Below are 21,069 nucleotides of genomic sequence, written 5' to 3' on the forward strand. Positions count from 1 at the left end.
GGTCTCAGATATATACAGAGCCTGTCTCTGATTGGCTGAAACACCAAACAGATCATTGCAGCATTACCCATAATCCCCTCTGTTTCAGCCCTGTTTCCAAAGTGCTGATTCTCTGTCTGTTACTTTAGATGAAAATAAGGAGCCCCTCCCCACGCCCCTCTGACAGACATTTGGTTACAAAGAACACAATGGTGCTCTAGGAGGAGATTCAGGTGATAAGGGGGGGGGGGGGGGGGGGTTACCTTGGTTCTGATTGGCTAATGGTTACTCAAGACAAAACATTGTTATGACATCATAAAGTGGCCAAAATCTGATGAGCTCATTTTCAGACAGGTTTTTATAGAACTGGATCAAAAAGAGAGAGAATCTTTGTTCCTGAAACTTTCAGAGTCTCTTTCCACAGAATTAATACTGTAGTGTCTCTCCTCCAGGCGCCACCAGCAGCCCCAGCCAGCCGAACGTGGGGAAGCGGAAGAAGCTGGCGACGGTGGAAAGTGTTTTCAACAAGTTTGACGAGGAGGAGGCGGACGAGCAGCCGCGCAAAAGGAAACTGGTTCCTCTGGATTACGGAGACGACGACAAGAGCCTCGGGCTGGACGGGGCCGAGATGCCGGGGCCCAAAGGCGGCGTCAACACGGAGGAGAAACGGAAACACATCAAGAGCCTCATCGAGAAGATCCCCACCGCCAGACCGGAGCTGTTCTCCTACCCGCTGGACTGGGCCATGGTCGACTCGGTAAACACTTTCTTAGATTAAGACGTTTAGGGTAGAGATATTATAATTTATAATATATAAAGTGAGTATAAATTGGACCTGTGATACATTAGGGCTGCTCGATTATGGCAAAAATCATAATCTCGATTATTTGGGTCAATAATTGTAATTGCGATTATTAAATTGGATTATTCATTGACTTTGAAAACATCCATTTCTTGGTGGAAAAAAATGTGAACAGTATGTTTTTAACAGTTGATTACCCTGAACTTTAAGTATAACTCAACTGAAAAACCAATAAATATATATTAAAAAAAAAAGAATAGTTTTATTTCGATTACATTGTTTTCGAAATCGTTGCAAGCCATAATTGTAATCGCGATTTAAAATACGATTTTAATTGAGCAGCCCTATGATACATTGAAGGATACGCTTACAAAACAGTACCATACAAATACAAGAACAATACGGTCAAGGCAGTAAGAAATGTAAACAAGTCAATAAGTAAAATGTATTTACAAGTCTTAAAGATTTCCACTAATTCAGAATCAGAATTAGAAACCAGGTCCTGTTACACATACAAGGAATTTGCTCTGGTGTTTACGGTGCACACATAAACTCAGTGGTGGATGTTCAAGGCTTTTGTTGTCATGTGTACAGAGCATAGACTGTATATACAGGTACAGAGCTACAGTGTAGATATGACAATGAAAATCTGAGGTCACAGGCTCTTCCAACAGTGCAACACATAAAACAGTGCAAGTAAATACAATAAAATATAATAGAAATAGTGCAGAATAGTCTATATACAAGTAATTGGAATATTGATATATATGAGTTGCAAACAGATGAATGATATGGATGTGCTTTCAAAAGTTCAGGTGTTTCACAGTCTTGGTGGTGGCCAAGTACCGTCATTTTCGGACTATAAGCCGCTCTGAACTATAAGCCGCAGGTGTTTTAATGTTTAATTACCATATGTAAGGGTTCGTGCACAGAGGGGATTGTGGGGAAAGAGATGGCTGTTTGAGGAAGCTCCCATTTATTAACATTTCAACAAACAAGTTGCATATTTGCATAACGTATTCAAGTGTTAGCATTTAGTGCAATAGTAGCTACAGAACATGTGCTGTGTAAACTGTACTGTATCACATAGCGTTTCAGACACACAAACTTTTCAACTTTCAAACTTAAACGTTGCGCTCCCAGCGCACGTACCGGCAGTGATCAACAGCAGTGGTTTTCAACCAGTGGTACGGGGACAAACTGTCTCGCTCTCGTAATGTCTGTCTGTCTTGCTCTCGTTCTGTCTCTCGTACCACTCTCGGTTCCACTTTTACTTTTGCGCGCTACCTGTCTCACTCTTTTCCGGCCTCCAGCTTTTCCTGCTGGAGCCCGCCGCTTAAAGGTGGGGGGCGCGGACCGGCCATAGAGCCCATAGAGTTAAAGGTGGTGGACTGTAACCTGTAAAACCCATAGATTTAGGAGGTCCCCTAGTGGCCGTTAGCTGTAAAAATCCATAGATTTAGGAGGTCCCCTAGTGGCCGTTAGCTGTAAAATCCATAGATTTAGGAGGTCCCCTAGTGGCCGTTAGCTGTAAAATCCATAGATTTAGGAGGTCCCCTAGTGGCCGTTAGCTGTAAAATCCATAGATTTAGGAGGTCCCCTAGTGGCCGTTAGCTGTAAAAATCCATAGATTAGCCGCACCGTTATATAAACCGCAGCGTCGAAAAATGGGAAAAAAGGCGCGGCTTATAGTCCGAACATTACAGTATGTGGGTCCGACTCCCGAGGCTTCATACATTTCAGGCAATGTCATCCCCTTTCACCTCTGTATCTCTTATGATGGCACAGATATCTAAGTGATGATAACATCATAAATCATTAATACATAAAAAGCATGATTCACAATATCACACACAAGGACATAAAGACTTGATGTCAATTACATGATATGTCTTCCTATAAGATCTTTTCCACCAGTTTGGTTTAAGTTCATTTATATTCAACTGGATTCATTTTGATGTTTGTTTTGTGCTTTTATTTTTTGAAATGTATGTGACGGAGTGAGAAAAGGTTACATTGTGTGCACTTTGGGGAAAAAGTGACTTATTTAATTGTCCATTCTAATACCAACACACCGTTATATTCTAATGCCGTGAAGGAAAGGGAATCAGCATTTCAGATTTAACAGAAAGTGCAATTTGGCCAATAAAACTGCAATCGATGCGATGTTAATTTTATTTTTTACAGTGTTGTAATTTATATGATCAGTATTTTTTTCAAATGTCTTTCTCTTCCTGCAGTCTCTGATGGATCGCCGCATTAAACCGTGGATCAATAAAAAGATTATTGAATACATCGGAGAGGAGGAGGCGACACTGGTGGAGTTTGTCTGCTCAAAGGTTTGTGATTATTTACCTTAATTGAAAGTACTTGTCCCCATGGACGATATGTCAGGTATTGAATATTCATCTAAGAATGTTTTGATATATAATTTGAACTTGTGTGTGTCTTGAAATGTGTTTCTCTGCTGCTTCCCCCCCCCCCCCCCCCCCCCCCCCCCCCCCCAGGTGATGGCACACAGCACCCCTCAGGGTATTCTTGATGATGTTGCAATGGTAAGATAAACTACAAAGACACATTGACATTTTAATTAATCTTTTATGAAGTTTGGTTTCATTTCAATGCCTTTCCTTATTTGGGGTCTATAGTTCATTTATACTGGGCTTGTCCTCTGTTAACCCTTAGATGCCCGAGTGACCGGACCCTACACTCTTCCATAAGTATTAGAATAATGTGTTTTTAAGTCATTCTGGTTAAGAAAAATCAGTTGTATTATATTTTGGTTCACACTAGAAATATTTTATATTTAATTTTTCACTATTTATAATTTTAGAAAAAAAAATTACATTCTGAAAAAAAACGTTTTGAACATATCGATGCAAAAATCTCCGCTATTCTGAGACCCTCGCAGTATTCCAGTCCCTTTTCAAAATTCATCTCTTCTCCTCTTGTCTACTCATAGCCCCCCCCATCAATCCATGCCGGTTGATCAAGTTTGATAGTCCTATACCCCCCACCCTAACCTTCCCTTATATTGTAAAGCGACTGTGAGTCCTTGAAAAGCCCTATACAAATATAATGTATTATTATTATTATTATTATTATTATTATTATTATTATACTGACCGGTATCAGATCCTGCTGTGTAAAATAATCTTCCTGTGATGTAGTCTGTGTGTTCCACAGTGAATGTATTCCTGACAGCAACAGGTGATAAGAATCAAAGGTTCCCATAGGAAATGCATGCGGGTCATTTTTGACCCACTTATGGATAGATTGGGGTAGAAATACAAAAACGACAATTTCTTAAAAGGTGAATGGCATGATATCCAAAACATATTTTTTGAGGAATAGCTGGAATATGAAATGATAAAAAAAATGTAATTACAAAGATACTTCTAGAAACCCACCTCACCGGGTCAAGACAGACCCACTTATGCATCGAAGGGTTAAAGCAGCCTAACCTGCTCCATTGGTACACAGTTACTCCTAAGTTATCAATTGAACCTTCACGTCACATTAATGTGTATTGAGCTGCTGGATGTAAAGTGTGTTTCCCCAACCTGTCTGCTGTGTTTTCAGGTTCTGGATGAAGAGGCAGAAGTGTTCATAGTGAAAATGTGGAGGCTGTTGATTTACGAAACGGAGGCGAAGAAGATCGGACTCGCGAAATAAAGACCGCTCGTTTCTCCGTCCGACTCCCTTTTTAAATCCCAGATCTGCTGCCCACAGACTGTAAACACATCACACCCTCCATCCCATCAGCAAGGACCAGCCTTCTGTGTGTGTGTGTGTGTGTAAGAGTATGTGTAAGAGTGTGTGTGAGTGTGTGTGAGTCTTTGGAAGGGAGAGTGTCAGCTGTGGACAGAAAGGGATTGCTCAAACATACTGCATGATGAAACCTTGGTTGTTTTGTTCCTTTGTTGATGCTGTTTGAGGCAGGAGACAGTTGCTACCCCCCCTCCCCCCACACACACACACACACACTTGGTTCTGCAACACGTTGGACTCTGCTTTGATTTACTGTCGTCCTGTTGAGGCTCCGTTGTGTGAACTGATAATAAATATGCTTTTTTTTAAGAAAGTGTTGTTGGTCTTTTTCCTTTTGTTTTGCATGACAAACACATTTTAGTTTTCTCTATTACAATATAACAAAAGTCCCTCTCCAGTATCCAACTTTTATAGATAGCTATGATAAGCGATCCGTCATTTAGGGCTGGAACTATTCTTATTTTCATCATTTCATTTTGGCAATTATTTTCTTGACAGATGATTTTGTGGGGAAAATTGTGAAAAATCTCCATCCAAGTTTTTAAAAGGCTTTGTTTTAGAAATAAGATTATTCATTTGTTCCCTTTATTCAAGAATATATATATATGAATATTACCTTGGTTGGTTATACTGTTTTTCATCAATATATTACAGCTCTCAGATATATACAGAGCCTGTCTCTGATTGGCTCTGAAACACCAAACGGATCATTGCAGCATTACCCATAATCCCCTCTGTTTCAGCCCTGTTTCCAAAGTGCTGATTCTCTGTCTGTTACATTAGATGAAAATAAGGAGCCCCTCCCCACGCCCCTCTGAGAGAGATTTGGTTACAAAGAACTCAATGGTGCCCTAGGAGGAGATTCAGGTGATACGGGGGGGGGGGGGGTTACCTTGGTTGCTGATTGGCTAATGGTTACACAAGACAAAACATCGTTATGACATCATAAAGTGGCCAAAATCTGATCAGCTGATTTTCAGACAGGTTTTTAAATAAATGGATCAGGACAACAAGAGAGAATCTTTGTTCCTGAAACTTTCAGAGTCTCTTTCCACAGTTGTACACATGTTTTTACATGTTGAGAAGAAGTGGATTTTGCATAATAGCAGACCTTTCATGATTATCTTTGCTTTTTAATGACTATATTTAAATTCTATTTTCTTAATGTCTTTCATTTTTGTAAATCACTTTGAATTGCCTTGTGTTGAAAGGTACTATATAAATAAACGTGCCTTGCCTTACACATAAAATATAAAGAAAATAAGGATAAAACAAAAGGTAACACTTCAAGTAAAGTAGGATTAGGGCCACATAAGAACATGTTTTTTGGGATGTGACCAAAAGTAAAAAATGTTAATTCTGATTTATTTTTTCAGGAAAAACCTGAAAAATAATTAGAAATAAATCTGGAAAGTCAACATTTATTTTACTTTTGGTCACATCCCAAAAACAATTTCCTCAGGTGGCTCTACTCTCTCCCGTATGATTGCCTTTGTTATTTTTTCATATTTTAATACATTTATTCTTGTGAATGTGACATTTCCCCAAAAATAAAAATATTTGAATTAAAAAAGATATATACAGTATTTGTATCAAATCCATCACTTTTATTATTATAATAATATTTGAAAATGTGTAATTGGGTGCATTGAAAGGCGCCTTTAAATTAAATGTGTTGTTCATATTATCATTAGGATGATATTGATGATTATCAGCCCTCCTGTGCCTTCCTCCCGTGAGGCTGAAACGTGGCAGGTTTTCTCTCACAGGTTGAGCAGTTGCGTTGTGACCCGGATGTTCTTCCAGCAGCTAACAACAGGATGTTCTGTTAGCCTGTCTGAGCTCCAGCTGCTGAACAAGTCTGGAAGTTGCAATATTATCACCTTATTGTTACTGACAGCTAAATCTGTAGGACACTATGCGGAGTGTCGGATGTTTGCAAGTGAACGAGAACGTGTCAGGGATTCATAGTTTGTGAATTGTTGATACGGAGGCTAGTTAGCTTAGCACAGTTAGCTTAGCTTAGTGTAACGTCTCTTTTAAGATAAACGTGGATGTTTAGCAGCTATCTGAATTTAGTCCAGATTACAGAGAAGTTTATTAGATTAGCCACTATTGAGAAGCAACAGTTGCATCTCGTGGCATGTAATTTAACTGTAAGGATTATTAGTGTTAAAGAGGTGGCGGTTGGTTGTTATTGGTTAGCCTAGCATTAGCATAAAGTGCAGTAATAATGGACGATTTCAGCTCCATCAGCCTGCTGTCTCTCGCCATGTTGGTGGGATGCTATGTGGCAGGAACCATTCCTCTGGCTGTCAACTTCTCAGAGGTAAGTGTGCATGCAAAGCTTTACAAAAAGTGGTTCTTAAAAGCTTGGTGTTGGGATAACTTAAACCACATTTGCAAATTCACAGAGAGCAGAGGTGGAAAGTAACTAAGTAGATTTACTCAAGTACAATGTTGAGGTAATTTACTTTCCATTGAATGCTACTTTGTAGTTTGTACTTCTACTCCACTACATATGTTAGGGTTTTAATTGTAGTATTTTGACAATCATGTATTGTTAACTTACTTAAAAGATCTGAGTACTTTTTCCACCACTGACAGAGGTACAAGTTCATCTCTGTCAGTTTTGTCTTCGTCTGTCTTTTCATCAGAGACACTGATTGCATCATGAATAACAAATAACAGGACGATACAAAGGTCTGGAGATAGATAACACTGCTTTGAAATGATCACTGCTTTTGGGGGATGCATGTCATGTTAAGTTTGACTGTAAAACACAATCATTGTTGAGAATATAAAGAAGTTTATGCTGAATTATATTGAAAAACTATTCTTTGTATTCTATTTGAACTGGAAAGGACTAATTTTGGTCTCTTTTTCAGTTACAAAAACTAAAAGGTACAGATAGGAAACATAAAATAGAGCAGCGGTGTCAAACTCAAATACACAGTGGGCCAAAATTAAAAAATGTGTACTAGTCGAGGGCCGGACTGGTTCAATGTTTATTGCAGAACTTATTGAAATGAACTTATTGCACATATTAAACCTGGAACTAACAAAGCTTCAATGATTGCCTATAAAAAAAAACATTAAATAATCAGTTGAATTCATTTCTTATGGCTCTATCTGCAGCTTTTCCAGAGGGCCTGATTTGGCCCCCGGGCCTTGAGTTTGACACATGTGACTTAAAGGAACCAAGAATCAAGCTTTCTTGCATTATTTGTATTATTATCATTATTGTTTACATGAGTGTTTTCTCACGTGCATGTGGTTTATGGTATTTAAGGCACCTAGGTTTGTGCAAGGTTTGAATCATGAGCTCTGTTAGATATCAGAGGATCTGGTGTGTATAAACACAGACATATTTGGGCTGATGTTTTGTGTGTGTGTGTGTGTGTGTGTGTGTGTGTGTGTGTGTGTGTGTGTGTGTGTGTGTGTGTGTGTGTGTGTGTGTGTGTGTGTGTGTGTGTGTGTGTGTGTGTGTGTGTGTGTGTGTGTGTGTGTGTGTGTGTGTGTGTGTGTGTGTGTGTGTGTGTGTGTGTGTGTGTGTGTGTGTGTGTGTGTGTGTGTGTGTGTGTGTGTGTGTGTGTGTGTGTGTGTGTGTGTGTGTGTGTGTGTGTGTGTGTGTGTGTGTGTATATAGGAGAAGCTGAAGCTGGTCACGGTGCTGGGTGCCGGGCTGCTGTGTGGCACCGCGCTCGCTGTCATCATTCCTGAGGGCGTCCACGCGCTTTATGAAGAAATACTTGAAGGTAGAGTTAACAAACACACCGGACTGTATTCCCTCACAGATTTCCCACAAATGTTTCCCCGTTTGATTATGCTTAGTCAAAGTCAACTTTATTGTCAATCTTCCAGTTTGTGTGTACAGACAGAGAGATCGAATCGAAACCTATATATATATACACAGAATAAGAATCAGAAGAAGACACAGTTGTACATGTGCACACATTAAGACCTGAATAAAAACACAACATTCAATATATACAAAATAACAGCCACTTCAATATTTGAGAATGTACATTATTGCCTGATTGTCCATAGCAGCCTAAAAAGTGTTTAAACCTAAAGTCCAATGAAAGACAGACTTGTTTAGTCAATGTTTTATTTAAAAGAATGCCAGAACACTTTGAATAATGCATGCGAAAAACGTCAAGACCTTTTTCTGAGTCTGCAAACTAAATACTGAACATAGACTATTCTGTTTATATGAATCCTTTGCAAACTGATCGAAGGTCAGAAAGCTGTAAAACATGATGACGTCTTTTCCTCTTACGTAGCAGTCCCAGTTCAAACACAGATATTTGTTCTGTAATTATTTGCATTGCATTGTCTCCGAAGAAGCTACGTGGGTTTGTGACGCTCATCTGGTTTTTACACTCAAGTTCAAAGTCCAAACCTCTGAGGCGTTCAAGTTCTATCTTAGTCAATTAAAACACTTAAGTAAGTGCTTCTATTGGCTAGTGCTTCAACACATTGTACGTGATAGGCTAAGGGGCTGGACATCTCTAAGTGGTTGACCAATCCCAACAGAGCCGGCCAGCTAACCAATCAGAGCAGACTGTGCTCTGGTTTCAGACAGAGGGTGAAGAGAGGTGCTGCAGCACAGGCAGTATGAGAACAATAAAGAGCTTTTTGAATATTAAAGCATGGAGACATGTAGAGACACTACATACTGATATACACCTGAACATCAGCAGGAGAGGACTCTTTAAAGTAGAGACACTACATACTGATATACACCTGAACTTCAGCAGTAGAGGACTCTTTAAAGTAGAGACACTACATACTGATATACACCTGAACATCAGCAGGAGAGGACTCTTTAAAGTAGAGACACTACATACTGATATGAACCTGAACATCAGCAGGAGAGCACTCTTTAAAGTAGAGACATACATACTGATATGCACCTGAACATCAGCAGGAGAGGACTCTTTAAAGTAGAAACACTACTTACTGATATACACCTGAACATCAGCAGGAGAGGACTCTTTAAATTAGAGGCACTACATACTGATATGCACCTGAACTTCAGCAGGAGAGGACTCTTTAAAGTAGAGACACTACATACTGATATACACCTGAACATCAGCAGGAGAGGACTCTTTAAAGTAGAGACACTACATACTGATATACACCTGAACATCAGCAGGAGAGGACTCTTTAAAGTAGAGACACTACATACTGATATACACCTGAACATCAGCAGAAGAGGACTCTTTAAAGTAGAGACAATACATACTGATATACACCTGAACATCAGCAGGAGAGGACTCTTTAAAGTAGAGACAATACATACTGATATACACCTGAACATCAGCAGGAGAGGACTCTTTAAAGTAGAGACACTACATACTGATATACACCTGAACGTCAGCAGAATATGTCCTACAATTGAAATGCCATTTAGAGAACTTTTCTAACAGCCCTTTTCTCTTGTTTTATCCATCAACAATATTACATGTTGATATTTCATATGACGGGTTGACGTAACGTTATCGTCTTGTTTCAATCAAGTGAAAAATAGAGGTTGCTGAGAATATTTAGCCATAGTTTCAGAAATATCACTATAGCATTCTCTGTAACCAGATGTGTTAAAGGGTTTTTCTTTAACTGTCCATGTGTCTCTTTTTGTTCCTGCAGGAGCTCACCACAGCCACGGCCAGGCGGGGGTGGTGGAGGTGTCGGAGACGAAGGGGGAAGTGGACGTGAGTGCGGGGGGGAAGCACGAGCACAGCCACGAGCAGCTGCACGCCTGCATCGGAGTCTCTCTGGTGCTCGGCTTCGTCTTCATGCTGCTGGTCGACCAGATCGGCAGCGCGCACGTTCACAGCACCGAAGGTCAGTGAACACAACCGTAAAACACTCGTCTAGTGGGGGGCACGACGTGTTCAGTTTGCAATGGGGTATTTGTTAAATACCTATTGACCCGAATATAAGATGGTTTCTTTTTCCCTAGAAAAAAAATCTGAAAAAGAGGGGTCGTCTTATATTCTTGGTACAGACTTTTCGATGTAATTACACAGTCACAACAACAGATCGTGTTCCCCCAAGGCAGACACCGTCTTAAAGTGACAGTACACGGCAACAGGCGAGAAAGAGATGGAGACACACAGAGGCCAACTCCAACATAGTGGATCAAAAGTAGACAAGTTACGATGCCAATTTTAAGATGATGGTAATCAACGAAGCGGAGCCATGGAATAACTGTCTAACAGCAAAGAAATATGGTGTTACTGAGTATGAGGTGTTACGTGGAGGCGTGTGGTGCAGTGGGTTGTGCGTTGGTGATCGGATCAGGGGGTCACAGGTTCAAACCCCACTGTCGTTGTGTCCCTGAGACACTTCACCCCAAATTGCTCCTGTTGGGATTGTCCACAGTATTGAGTATGTAAGTTGCTTTGGATAAAAGCTTCTAACATGTAATGTAACGTTAGAAGATGGCAAGCCCAAAAAGACTGTCTTAAAAATGTAAACAATCAGAGAAAAGCATTCCACGGTCCGCAAAGGAGTAAGATGGAGAAAACAAGATGTGGTCTTCAAAAATATATTTTTCCCAAAATGAGTCTTGAAAAAGAGGGGTCGTCTTATACTCGGGTCGATACTGTAATCATAAGTAACGTGGAAATAACTGTTAATGTTGGAACAGCTAAGTCGAGTACATTTGGGAAATGACATCACTTTGATACGATGCAGCCTTTGAAACCTGGAAAACACTTATTATAATACGATATCTAAAATGTAAGAGAAATTCTCGTCTCATCGTGATATTGATTTAATTTCAGTATATACTGCCCAGTCATAGTCACAGCAGCGTGACCCTGATATCAAGTGCTAATCTTCTCCGGAGGAAAGTGTTTTGGTCTAAACATTTCTCCACACTCTTTTTTCAGAACAATATGAGATCCCAATTGTTTTAGCAGCTAATGCTTCAGATGCTTCTCTGTCCTTATCCGGGGTGTCCACGGGTCTTAAAAAGTATTAAAAGTTGATAAATCACTTGGCGAACATTAAGGCTATTAAAAAGTATTAAAGGGCATTTTCCAAGGTATTACATTTTGTAGCTTGTTTTCAATAAGTATATAAATGGTCCAAAGAGGTTGTATTCTACAGTCTGCCTGAATGTAATCATTTCGTAGGTGTGTGATTCTGTGTAGTTTATTTATGGCATCCCGTTGGGTTTGACGTCACCTGAACAGGACATCGCACGCTCACTGCTTGATAGCGCGCGAAGGTCCGTTTACGCCGGTTGTTAAGCAACATCGTTATGGGGAAATGCAAGTCTGCGTCCAAATGGTTGGAAGATAAGGAGGAAGGACAATCAATACTGTATATAGTCAGTGTGAGGTAAAGTGTGTTGCCAAGGTAACCGGTTAAAACTCCAAGTGGCGATGAGGTCTTAAAATGTATGGAAAGGGTCCAAAGATCCAAATATACTTAAAGTTCCAAAAATACCGTAAATTCCCAAAATACTTAAAGTTCCAAATATACTTACATTTCCAAAAATACAGTCAATTCAGAAAAATACTTAAAGTTCCAAAAATACTTAAAGTTCCAAATATACTTAAATTTCCAAAAATACAGTAAATTCCAAAAATTCTTAAATTTCCAAAAATACAGTAAATTCCAAATATACTTAAAGTTCTAAAAATACCTTAAATTCCAAAAATACCTTAAATTCCCAAAATACCTAAAGTTCCAAAAATACTTAAAGTTCCAAAAATACAGTAAATTCCAAAAATACTTATAGTTCCAAAAATACCGTAAATGGTTGGAAGATAAGGAGGAAGGACAATCAATACTGTAGTCAATGTGAGGTAAAGTGTGTCGCCAAGGTAACCGGTTAGAACTCAAAGTGGCGTTGAGGTCTTAAAATGTATGGAAAGGGTCTTAAAAAAGGTCTTCAAAGGTCTTACATTCGACTTCAGGATTCCTGCATATACCCAGTTATTATCACTTGGTACTACTTTTAATATTTGTATTTCTTAAACTTATAAAGATTGTCATTGCTAATTTCTTCTGACTTGTTGTTTTTTCAGCTTTAGATCCAGAGGCGGCGAGGGCCTCCTCAAAGATCACCACCACCCTGGGGCTGGTGGTCCACGCTGCAGGTACTACGGTTATTTGGTTTTCCTTTGAATTAAAAGAACATCACATGCTCAGGGTAAATATGTTCTTCGAAGGGCAAATATTGCATGTCTCAGATTGAGTATGGGGACATTTATAAATGTGGGTTTGAACTTGAATTGTTCAAAATGATGATACTATTTAATATTTATTGTTAACAGCTTCTTCATTAGTCTTAATCACAAACTGGTGCTGGAATAGAGAAGGGTCATTTAGCAGGAGCTACTTTGCCAAATGGACAATATACTATAGTTGAAATCAGACATCCTGTGTGTCACAATGTGTAAATATGAACTTTTCCCATATTAAGGAGTGCTTGAGATTTACTGTAATATGCAAAAACTAAACGCAAAGGTGATCAGTGTTTGAGCAGGAACAGTTTACTTATTTTAAATGTTACATTTGCAACTTACTTAAAGGTCTCCTATTATACTGTTTTTCATCAATATATCCCAGGTCTCAGATATATACAGAGCCTGTCTCTGATTGGCTGAAACACCAAACAGATCATTGCAGCATTACCCATAATCCCCTCTGTTTCAGCCCTGTGTCCAAAGAGCTGAGGGGGGGGACACATGTTGATGTAGAAGAAACATGAAGAAGAGGGGACACATGTTGATGTAGAAGAGACATGAAGAAGAGGGGACACATGTTGATGTAGAAGAGACATGAAGAAGAGGGGACACATGTTGATGTAGAAGAGACATGGAGAAGAGGGGACACATGTTGATGTAGAAGAGACATGGAGAAGAGGGGCCACATGTTGATGTAGAAGAGACATGGAGAAGAGGGGACACATGTTGATGTCGAAGAGACATGAAGAAGAGGGGACACATGTTGATGTAGAAGAGACATGAAGAAGAGGGGACACATGTTGATGTAGAAGAGACATGAAGAAGAGGGGACACATGTTGATGTAGAAGAGACATGAAGAAGAGGGGACACATGTTGATGTAGAAGAGAAATGAAGAAGAGGGGACACATGTTGATGTAGAAGAGGGGACACATGTTGATGTAGAAGAGTTATGAAGAAGAGGGGACACATGTTGATGTAGAAGAGACATGAAGAAGAGGGGACACATGTTGATGTAGAAGAGACATGAAGAAGAGGGGACACATGTTGATGTAGAAGAGACATGAAGAAGAGGGGACACATGTTGATGTAGAAGAGACATGAAGAAGAGGGGACACATGTTGATGTAGAAGAGAAATGAAGAAGAGGGGACACATGTTGATGTAGAAGAGGGGACACATGTTGATGTAGAAGAGTTATGAAGAAGAGGGGACACATGTTGATGTAGAAGAGACATGAAGAAGAGGGGACACATGTTGATGTAGAAGAGACATGAAGAAGAGGGGACACATGTTGATGAAGAAGAGGGGACACATGTTGATGAAGAAGAGGGGACACATGTTGATGTAGAAGTGACATGAAGAAGAGGGGACACATGTTGATGAAGAAGAGGGGACACATGTTGATGTAGAAGAGACATGAAGAAGAGGGGACACATGTTGATGTAGAAGAGACATGTAGAAGAGGGGACACATGTTGATGTAGAAGAGACATGAAGAAGAGGGGACACATGTTGATGTAGAAGAGACATGAAGAAGAGGTGACACATGTTGATGTAGAAGAGGGGACACATGTTGAAGAAGAGGGGACACATGTTGATGTAGAAGAGACATGAAGAAGAGGGGACACATGTTGATGTAGAAGAGACATGAAGAAGAGGGGACACATGTTGATGTAGAAGTGACATGAAGAAGAGGGGACACATGTTGATGTAGAAGAGACATGAAGAAGAGGGGACACATGTTGATGAAGAAGAGGGGACACATGTTGAAGAAGAGGGGACACATGTTGATGTAGAAGAGACATGAAGAAGAGGGGACACATGTTGATGTAGAAGAGGGGACACATGTTGATGTAGAAGAGACATGAAGAAGAGGGGACACATGTTGATGTAGAAGAGACATGAAGAAGAGGGGACACATGTTGATATAGAAGAGACATGAAGAAGAGGGGACACATGTTGATGTAGAAGAGACATGAAGAAGAGGGGACACATGTTGATGTAGAAGAGACATGAAGAAGAGGGGACACATGTTGATGTAGAAGAGACATGAAGAAGAGGGGACACATGTTGATGTAGAAGAGACATGGAGAAGAAGGGACACATGTTGATGTAGAAGAGACATGAAGAAGAGGGGACACATGTTGATGTAGAAGAGACATGAAGAAGAGGGGACACATGTTGATGTAGAAGAGACATGGAGAAGAGGGGGCACGTGTTGATGTAGAAGAGACATGAAGAAGAGGGGACACATGTTGATGTAGAAGAGACATGAAGAAGAGGGGACACATGTTGATGTAGAAGAGACATGAAGAAGAGGGGACACATGTTGATGTAGAAGAGACATGAAGAAGAGGGGACACATGTTGATGTAGAAGAGACATGAAGAAGAGGGGACACATGTTGATGTAGAAGAGACATGAAGAAGAGGGGACACATGTTGATGTAGAAGAGACATGGAGAAGAGGGGACACATGTTGATGTAGAAGAGACGTGAAGAAGAGGATTTTCCCTAGTAGGCGATCTTTAATATTGTCCCCTAACCCCATCTTAATTCCCTCATGTGTCTCCAGCTGACGGAGTGGCTCTCGGAGCGGCTGCCTCCACGTCTCAGACCAGCGTCCAGCTCATCGTGTTCGTAGCCATCATGCTGCACAAGGTGACTTTTCTACAGTCAATCAGAAAACCTTTATTTATTTATTTATTTGCATTCAGAGATGACTTTTACATTTGTTACAGCAGGAAAGAGCCGAAGACAGCTTCATGTTAACTAAGAAATCAACATTACGTAACTTTATAGCACCTGTGATTGAGACTTATGTTGTAGATTAAAAGATTGCCAAGTATTTTGATTATCAGTCATATTTTGTCATTGTATTCTTTTTTTATTAATTTCATTTTTTTATTTCAGATATTCACAAAGCATACATAACAAAATAAACACATCTAGGTACATAGATTAACTAAATAACAGATGACAAATCCGAAAATAAATAATAGTAATGATAATAATATTAAAAATAAAAGAATGGATACATTATTAATACTCAGGTATACATGAATTACATTGTTCTATCCTTGACCCATCCTTCCCACCTTTCCTCAAAGATATGCTTTTGGTTCCTAATTCTCATCGTTCTTTTTTCCATTACATAGATTTCATTTACTAAGTTATTCCATTGTGAGTTTGCTAAAGTTTACGAAGAACATATTTTGTCATTTTAATCAATTTTCATTTGCTTCAGAGTCACATTTGTGGATTAAGCTGCTTCCCTTTGTCTTATTGTTGGGTTAATGTAATATTGTTTATGTTTTAAGCAGTTTGTCTGACAACATAAGCCATGTTTGAATGTTGTTGAAAAAGTTATCGGTACCGTAAACTTATTTTTACTCATACTTGACAAATCAAGAATATGATCTTCAGACTAATCGTTACGTGCAGCTCTTAGAGAGAAGATGGCTGCCGTCACTGTGTCATTGGCTTCTCTCCAACTCTGCCTTTTTTACGTTTTATTTCAGTGTTTGTTTACTTTTCGTCGTGTGCTTTTAACTTTGTCCGAAACATTTGTATTTACTTGCACATCTGTTCTTACTTCTATGTCCTATATGTTGCACTGTTGGAGGAGCCTGCTGAGACTGAAATGTTTCATTGTATCCACACTGTAGCTGCTAGCTGCGGTACTTAGCAGCAGTACATGTTAAATGTTGAATCTCCTGCTCTGTACCTTCAGGCTCCGGCGGCGTTCGGCCTCGTCTCGTTCCTGATGCATGCCGGACTGGAGAGGAACCGGATCCGGAGACATCTGCTGGTTTTCTCCCTCGCAGCGCCCGTCCTCGCCATGCTCACCTTCCTGGGACTCAGCCAGGTAAATACTGAAATGAAACTTAAAGGTCACCCATGATACAAAATACACTTCTTCATGTCTCTTCTACATCAACATGTGTCCCCTCTTCTTCATGTCTCTTCTTCATCAACATGTGTCCCCTCTTCTCCATGTCTCTCCTACATCAACATGTGTCCCCTCTTCTTCATGTCTCTTCTACATCAACATGTGTCCCCTCTTCTTCATGTCTCTTCTACATCAACATGTGTCCCCTCTTCTTCATGTCTCTTCTACATCAACATGTGTCCCCTCTTCTCCATGTCTCCTACATCAACATGTGTCCCCTCTTCTTCATGTCTCCTCTACATCAACATGTGTCCCCTCTTCTTCATGTCTCCTCTACATCAACATGTGTCCCCTCTTCTTCATGTCTCCTCTACATCAACATGTGTCCCCTCTTCTTCATGTCTCTTCTACATCAACATGTGTCCCCTCTTCTTCATGTCTCCTACATCAACATGTGTCCCCTCTTCTCCATGTCTCCTACATCAACATGTGTCCCCTCTTCTTCATGTCTCCTCTACATCAACATGTGTCCCCTCTTCTTCATGTGTCTTCTACATCAACATGTGTCCCCTCTTCTTCATGTGTCTTCTACATCAACATGTGTCCCCTCTTCTTCCTGTCTCTTCTACATCAACATGTGTCCCCTCTTCTTCATGTCTCTTCTACATCAACATGTGTCCCCTCTTCTTCATGTGTCTTCTACATCAACATGTGTCCCCTCTTCTCCATGTCTCTTCTACATCAACATGTGTCCCCTCTTCTCCATGTCTCTTCTACATCAACATGTGTCCCCTCTTCTTCATGTCTCTTCTACATCAACATTTGTCCCCTCTTCTCCATGTCTCTTCTACATCAACATGTGTCCCCTCTTCCCCATGTCTCTTCTACATCAACATGTGTCCCCTCTTCCCCATGTCTCTTCTACATCAACATGTGTCCCCTCTTCTCCATGTCTCTTCTACATCAACATGTGTCCCCTCTTCCCCATGTCTCTTCTACATCAACATGTGTCCCCTCTTCTTCATGTCTCCTCTACATCAACATGTGTCCCCTCTTCTTCATGTCTCTTCTACATCAACATGTGTCCCCTCTTCTTCATGTCTCTTCTACATCAACATGTGTCCCCTTTTCCCCATGTCTCTTCTACATCAACATGTGTCCCCTCTTCCCCATGTCTCTTCTACATCAACATGTGTCCCCTCTTCTTCATGTCTCCTCTACATCAACATGTGTCCCCTCTTCTTCATGTCTCTTCTACATCAACATGTGTCCCCTCTTCCCCATGTCTCTTCTACATCAACATGTGTCCCCTCTTCTTCATGTCTCCTCTACATCAACATGTGTCCCCTCTTCTTCATATCTCTTCTACATCAACATGTGTCCCCTCTGTGGAAAGAGACTCTGAAAGTTTCAGGAACAAAGATTCTCTCTCTTTTTGATCCATTTCTATAAAAACCTGTCTGAAAATGAGCTGATCAGATTTTGGCCACTTTATGATGTCATAACAATGTGTTGGCTTGTGTAACCATTAGCCAATCAGCAACCAAGGTAACCCCCCCCACCTTATCACCTGAATCTCCTCCTAGAGCACCATTGAGTTCTTTGTCACCAAATCTCTCTCAGAGGGGCGTGGGGAGGGGCTCCTTATTTTCATCTAAAGTAACAGACAGAGAATCAGCACTTTGGAAACAGGGCTGAAACAGAGGGGATTATGGGTAATGCTGCAATGATCTGTTTGGTGTTTCAGCCAATCAGAGACAGGCTCTGTATATATCTGAGACCTGTGATATATTGATGAAAAACAGTTTAATAGGGGACCTTTAAAAATGAACTTGTGGCTTTAAGGCCAAAGAGTCATGAGGGAAGTCTTAAAACAGGTTTAAATATTCTTATTCTGGGAATTCAAAAGAAGTGGTTTAAAGGTCAAAGATTGTTTCGGGTGACAGTGAAACAGGAACTTGTGTTGTCTCGGGATTCAAAATGGATGAAAGGAATATAGAAAAGTGTTCAAAAGAACGTGTCACGGGAAGACTAGGGGTAGAAACGTGCCGGTCTGCTGCAACTCTGACTACTTTCAAATCCAGGCTGAAGACTTTTATTTTTGCCGCTGCTTTTAATTGAACTATTCACATCTCACACTGCACTGTAACTTTTCATGTTTCATTATATTTCCTTTTTTAATGTTTCTAATGTTTTGTATGCTCTGAATGTCTTTCATTTTTGTAAAGTGCTTTGAATTGCCTTGTGTTGAAAAGTGCTGTATAAATAAACTAGCTTTGTAAATCACTTTCTTAGTAAAATACAAGTTTCATTTTGACCTTTTTAAAAAAAGCTTGAATCTTCTCTGATGTTTAGATATTACACGTTTCATCAAAAGGAAGCATCTCCCCTCACGCTCTCTTGTCTCCCCCCCCCCCCCTCTCAGAGCAGTAAGGAGGCGCTGTCCGACTTCAACGCCACCGGAGTGGCCATGTTGTTTTCCGCCGGCACCTTCCTCTACGTGGCAACCGTGCACGTGCTCCCTGAGGTGGGCGGGGGCCACAGCCACTCTCCTGCGGGGGGCAACGGAGGGAAGGGACTGAGCAAAGTGGAGGTGGGCGCGCTGGTTCTGGGCTGCCTCATCCCTCTGGTGCTCTCCGTCGGGCACCACCATTAGACCCAGAGGACAGGGCGGGAATTTGAGACAGAGACTTCAAACTTTAAGGATGTGTTGAGGCTGGAGCTCGCTGCGGGACTTGTTTGTGACTCAACCTGAGCTGAAGTCAACAACAATGAGTTGTCGAAACATCTTCCAGCTTCTCTACGTGTCCCTTTATCCCACCTGAAGTCTTTTTTCCCCCAGGTGACGATCGGTTTGATTTCCATCATCGTGGAGTCCTGCATCGTGCTCGTCCAGATATCATCACATCGATGTTTCACTCGATGGCAGTTGCGCAGCGAGATTTGATGATATCAAGACCTCTCCTTTTTATAATGTAATTGTACAGAGTGTAAATCTCTTAGCGTCGATCCAGATTGATTTTGAGCTGATTTCAAGTGCCATATTAGCGTGAAGACGTGTTTGTAGAATCGTTTCTTTCTCTACGTTTATTCCTCGCAGGATGACACGACAACCGGCAAGACGCTCGTTATCATTTCTCCTGTAGGAATGATGGGTACTGATGGTGTCCCGTTAATAAATCGCAGCTTCTCAGACGTATCTGACGTATTTCATCTCCTCACTTTCTGGACCGTGTTTATTCCTATTCTGTTTTACTTGGAGGGTAATTAGAAATAGCAGATGGAGGGGGGGGGGGGGGCAGTTAATGTGTATAGAGTAAGTGATTGTATAGTTATTTAGAGGTGGAGGGTTATTGTTAATATTATTTCCGCAGCTCTGAATGAAGGACTTCTCCGGAGGGCATTTCAACGTTAAGGGACCATTTCTCCGGAGACATTTTCTTTCTTAAATTTGGGTTGTTCGTCTGAAGTGAATCTCACCTGAGCAATAAGGACACTCGTGAAATCGAGTAAAAGTCCCTTCTGTCTCAGAAGCGTGGAAACGGCTGCAGAGGGGTGGGTTTGAACGACGCTCTTGAACGCACCGTGAACTTTAAAACAGTAACAGCTTGATGCATTCAAATGTTGTAGGCTAGAGCTGCTGCTAACAATATTTTTACTATCGATTAATCTGAGGAATATTGAATACATTTGTCATTAATATCCAGAAAAAGTCATACATAGTTTCTTAATGTCTTGTTTTCGAGTCCAAAACCACTCAAATTTAATTTAAATAAAACAAAAAAGTAGGTAATCTGAGTATTTGAGGCTAAAAACTGCATTTTCCGACATTGTTGTCGGTAAATATCTTGTTTTTTTGTCCAAAGAATTCAAATAAATCAAAGACAAAGTAGGACATCTAAACATTTAAGCGGCAAAAACTGCATTTTCTGACACTTTGGCATGAACAAGGACTCCTGGGATAAATCGATAATGAAAATATTTTCAGATTATTGATCTGTAGATGCAGCTTCTACAGGAAGGGGGGGGGGGGGGGGGGGGGTTGAGAGTCACTGTGCCTGCTCAGCTCATGTAAATGTATTTAAGTGATGATGGTCTGTACAGAGTAACGTCATGACTTCCTGTGTTCGATGGAACTGCTTTAAATCACAAATACACCTTGTTTTAAATCTGAAATCTGACTTTTTCTGTAGAAATCAAACCAAGAAGAAGAAAGAGAGGGCGGTCGCATGCTGACCAGCAGCTGCATGGGGATTTCGTTCTTATTATGGGATGCTGAGTGTGTGTGTATTAAAGGGAAACTGCACTCCAACCTGTGTGGATTTACACTCAGGCAGGTTTTAGGACAGCCCCATCATGTGCCTCTTCTTCTCTTTACAACATCAGTCACTTCTGTGTCCTATCTTTACAGAAACGTG

At 40.6% G+C, this 21,069-nt stretch overlaps 2 protein-coding genes across 4 annotated transcripts in view; both read left to right on the top strand.

Annotated features, from left to right (window-relative positions):
- Window positions 1–4,865, top strand: part of rbm25a (RNA binding motif protein 25a) — a 28,749-nt gene extending 23,884 nt beyond the window's left edge. For 2 of the 3 annotated variants that reach the window (XM_079693060.1, XM_079693062.1), the window contains exons 15-18: window positions 432–736; window positions 3,022–3,120; window positions 3,289–3,336; window positions 4,364–4,865. In XM_079693060.1, the coding sequence (XP_079549186.1) occupies window positions 432–736; window positions 3,022–3,120; window positions 3,289–3,336; window positions 4,364–4,456 (545 nt within the window). In that variant the 3' untranslated portion in view covers window positions 4,457–4,865. Of the gene's footprint in view, window positions 1–431; window positions 737–3,021; window positions 3,121–3,288; window positions 3,337–3,466; window positions 3,502–4,363 lie in introns of all 3 variants that reach the window. The other variant, XM_079693061.1, reaches the window with a different exon arrangement.
- A 1,423-nt stretch (window positions 4,866–6,288) lies between these two features.
- On the top strand, window positions 6,289–19,850 carry slc39a9 (solute carrier family 39 member 9). Its single transcript, XM_079693853.1, has 7 exons — window positions 6,289–6,881; window positions 8,201–8,309; window positions 10,204–10,401; window positions 12,600–12,671; window positions 15,335–15,420; window positions 16,493–16,627; window positions 19,077–19,850. Exons 1-7 carry the CDS (start codon window positions 6,786–6,788, stop codon window positions 19,305–19,307), a joined length of 927 nt encoding a protein of 308 aa, XP_079549979.1. The 5' UTR covers window positions 6,289–6,785; the 3' UTR covers window positions 19,308–19,850.
- Window positions 19,851–21,069: the final 1,219 nt, after the last annotated feature.

This window comes from Notothenia rossii, assembly GCF_949606895.1.
Source record: "Notothenia rossii genome assembly, chromosome: 7".
NCBI lineage: Eukaryota > Metazoa > Chordata > Actinopteri > Perciformes > Nototheniidae > Notothenia > Notothenia rossii.

Excerpts from the sequence above, each read along its gene's own strand:
- slc39a9 (XM_079693853.1), top strand. The coding sequence starts at position 6,786 with ATGGACGATTTCAGCTCCATCAGCCTGCTGTCTCTCGCCATGTTGGTG. Across the intron at positions 10,402-12,599 it reads GCACGTTCACAGCACCGAAG|CTTTAGATCCAGAGGCGGCG; the intron begins GTCAGTGAACAC and ends TTGTTTTTTCAG. Across the intron at positions 12,672-15,334 it reads GCTGGTGGTCCACGCTGCAG|CTGACGGAGTGGCTCTCGGA; the intron begins GTACTACGGTTA and ends ATGTGTCTCCAG.